General features: G+C 36.4%; 1 protein-coding gene across 1 annotated transcript; it reads left to right on the forward strand.

Moving 5' to 3' along the window:
- The first annotated feature begins 220 nt into the window (after positions 1-220).
- LOC105132971 (receptor protein kinase CLAVATA1-like) lies at positions 221-2,824 on the forward strand. The gene has a single exon (XM_011036722.1). It carries the CDS (start codon positions 485-487, stop codon positions 2,822-2,824), a length of 2,340 nt encoding a protein of 779 aa, XP_011035024.1. The 5' UTR covers positions 221-484.
- The last annotated feature ends 1,042 nt before the right edge of the window (positions 2,825-3,866 follow it).

The following is a 3,866-nucleotide window of genomic DNA, read 5'->3' on the forward strand; positions in this document are numbered from 1 at the left end:
AACCGACAATCCCCAGCCCCATTACTCTGTTAATTTGTGTCGAGGCTTTTTCTCAGATTCCAATTCCCTCCATGGATGAGCGAAGAAAATCAAAAAGTCTAATCCCTTTAATAAACGTACGTCCATTTGTAGACCTTGCACAAAAATCCACCAATGGAAGCTAAACTACTGTTACTGTGAAGCCTACAACGTACAAAGTGGGACCCTACCCATGCCTAGTCCAGGGCACAAAACCCCATGCAAGTTGCAATGCAGCCGCTACTCCTTTGGTGAACCCAGCTCTATTGGTTTTTATTAATTCAATTTCAGGCATGATACTGCGAGTAAGTGCTCACAGTCCTGCAAACAAACTATACTTCTTATAGCCTGCCATACGCCGACGTGATTGAACAGAAAGAACCGAAGTACAAGTATACTAGCATAGCATTCACTTCCACGTTATCGTCTAACATTTCCTCCTCGAAGAGAAAAAACTTGGGAAAAAATGGGAACTCTTCTGTGTTTTCTTCTTCCTTTTATTGTTCTACTGTTCACTGCTTGCAGTGGATACAGTGAACTTGAAGTCCTCTTGAAGCTGAAATCTTCCATGTACGGACATAATGGCACTGGCCTTGAAGATTGGGTGGCTTCTCCTATATCTCCTTCAGCTCATTGTTTCTTCTCTGGAGTCACGTGTGATGAGAGCTCACGTGTGGTGTCACTTAATTTGTCGTTCAGACATCTTCCTGGTTCAATTCCTCCAGAGATTGGGTTGTTGAACAAGCTTGTGAATCTTACCTTGGCCAATGATAATCTCAGTGGGGAACTTCCTGCGGAGATAGCCATGCTTAAATTTCTCAGGATTTTGAACATTTCTGGCAATGCTATTGGTGGGAATTTCTCTGGAAAGACCACTCTTGGCATGACAGAGCTTGAGGTTCTTGATATTTACAACAATAATTGCTGGGGTCCACTGCCAATTGAAATTGCAAACCTGAAAAAACTCAAGCATCTTCACCTGGGAGGGAATTTCTTTTCTGGTAATATACCAGAGGACTACTCGGAGATTATGAGCTTGGAGTTCTTAGGCTTGAATGGTAATGTCCTTTCAGGCAAAGTTCCTTCTAGCTTGTCTAAGTTGAAGAATCTCAAGAGCTTGTGCATTGGGTACTATAACCATTACGAAGGAGGTATTCCACCTGAATTTGGATCATTGAGTAATCTTGAACTTCTTGACATGAGTTCTTGCAACCTTAATGGTGAGATTCCTTCTACTCTAGGCCAATTAACCCATCTGCATTCGCTGTTTCTTCAATTCAATAATCTCACTGGATATATCCCTTCGGAATTATCTGGTCTAATTAGCTTGAAATCACTTGATCTTTCAATCAACAACCTCACTGGGGAGATACCCGAGAGTTTTTCAGCTTTGAAAAACTTAACACTCATCAATCTCTTTCAAAACAAGCTGCACGGTCCAATCCCAGACTTTGTTGGTGATTTTCCAAACCTTGAGGTGCTGCAGGTTTGGGGAAACAACTTCACATTTGAGCTTCCCAAACAGCTCGGCCGGAATGGGAAGCTGATGTATCTGGATGTGTCATATAATCACTTGACCGGATTGGTTCCTCGGGACTTATGCAAGGGAGCGAAATTGAAGACGTTGATTCTCATGAATAATTTCTTCATTGGATCACTTCCTGAAGAAATTGGCCAGTGCAAGTCCTTGCTCAAAATCAGAATCATTTGTAATCTCTTTACAGGCACTATCCCTGCTGGTATCTTTAATTTACCTTTGGTGACCCAAATCGAGTTGAGCCATAACTATTTCTCCGGCGAGCTTCCACAGGAGATTTCAGGAGATGCACTAGGCTCTCTTTCGGTTTCTGACAATCGGATTACTGGTAGAATCCCCCCGGCTATTGGGAATTTGAAGAGTTTGCAGTTTCTATCTCTGGAAATGAACAGACTTTCTGGTGAAATTCCTGATGAAATCTTCAGTCTGGAGATCCTCTCCAAGATCAGCATCCGTGCCAACAACATTAGCGGTGAAATCCCAGCTTCCATGTTCCATTGCACTTCACTTGCATCCGTTGATTTCAGTCAAAACAGCATCAGTGGGGAGATTCCGAAGGAGATTACTAAACTGAAGGATTTGAGTATTCTTGATCTCTCTCGAAATCAGCTTACTGGTCAACTACCAAGTGAAATTCGATACATGACTAGTCTTTCAACTCTAAACCTCTCCTACAACAATTTATTTGGCCGAATCCCTTCCGTCGGCCAATTCCTGGCGTTCAATGACACCTCATTTCTTGGAAATCCAAATCTCTGTGTAGCAAGAAATGACTCTTGCTCATTTGATGGTCATGGCCATAAGAGGTCCTTTAATACTTCAAAGCTAATGATCACTGTCACTGCTCTTGCCACTGCGTTGCTGTTAATAGCAGTGACAGTTTACAGATTGAGAAAGAAGAATCTGCGGAAATCACGGGCCTGGAAACTCACTGCATTCCAAAGGCTCGATTTCAAAGCAGAGGATGTGCTCGAGTGCTTGAAAGAGGAAAACATTATAGGCAAAGGTGGCGCTGGGATTGTCTACCGTGGGTCAATGCCAGAGGGTATTGATCATGTAGCTATCAAACGACTTGTTGGTAGAGGCACCGGACGAAGCGATCATGGCTTCTCAGCCGAGATCCAAACACTTGGAAGGATCAGGCACCGAAATATTGTAAGGCTGCTGGGGTACGTATCAAATAAGGATACCAACTTGTTGTTGTATGAGTACATGCCAAATGGGAGCTTAGGAGAGCTTTTGCATGGTTCAAAAGAAAATAAAAAATGAATCAATAAAAAATAATTTTTTTATATTTAATAGTGTTATTAAAAATAATAAAAAATAACTTGAAAAACATTCTTCAATGTTTGGCTATATTTGGCTATGCTATAAAAAATAAGTTTTGGCTGTGCTATAAAAAATAAGTTAGAAAATAATTTATCAATGTTTTTTTCTAAGTTTAATAAAAAAATAAGAAACAAATCTAGCAGATAAAAAAATTAAGGGTAATGAAATTGAAAATAAATTATAATTTTATGAATTATTTTAAATAATTTAATTTTATAAATCATTTCAAATATAAAAAATAGTAAACAAAAAAACAATTATCAAATCTGATAGATAAAAAAATTTAATTAAAAAAAAATAAGAGAAAAGAAAATAATAAAAAAAGATCAAAGTTGATATAAAAATCAAATTAAATCAATTTTTAAGTGATGCAATTAAAAAAAATCATAATAAAATATATAGCAATCAAAACATTAAGAAGTAGATATGATATTATCAACAAATAACAATATATTTTTGAATTTTTTTCAACTTGTAAAAAGTGTTTTTTACCTAAAATAAATATTTTTTTATAGAAATCAAGTCAATTTTTTTTAGCTTGAAAGTGTTTTATGCTAACTAATTTTTATAATGATAAACAAATACAAAAAAGTTTAAAAATAAAATTTATTTGAGAGATCAAATTAAGAGTCAGCGGATTAGTTTACCATTAGATATGCTATTTGCTTGTTGTAGGGGCTGAACAAAATTTTTTTAATGCAGAAAAATTACTAGGTTAAAACAAATTCAAGTCCCGAGTCACTAGTTAAATTGATAATTTAGATATTTATGAAAAAAAAGCAACAACAATAAATAAATTAACAAAAAAAATACCAAGTCTATTAGGATTATCAAACAAATCAATGCTAACTTAGTCGAAAAAAAACCAAAAAAACAAAGAATCAAACTTCAAATAAAAAAGAAAGAAAGGAAAACATTAGCTTAAAAAAAGAGTAGAAAAACCGAACAAAACTAGGCAAACCTTTCAAACTCGTATAATTTA

This window comes from Populus euphratica, unplaced genomic scaffold (genome assembly GCF_000495115.2).
Source record: "Populus euphratica unplaced genomic scaffold, PopEup_1.0 scaffold68.1, whole genome shotgun sequence".
NCBI lineage: Eukaryota > Viridiplantae > Streptophyta > Magnoliopsida > Malpighiales > Salicaceae > Populus > Populus euphratica.

Bases quoted from the DNA above. Each gene is read 5' to 3' on its own strand.
- LOC105132971 (XM_011036722.1), top strand. From the start codon at position 485: ATGGGAACTCTTCTGTGTTTTCTTCTTCCTTTTATTGTTCTACTGTTC.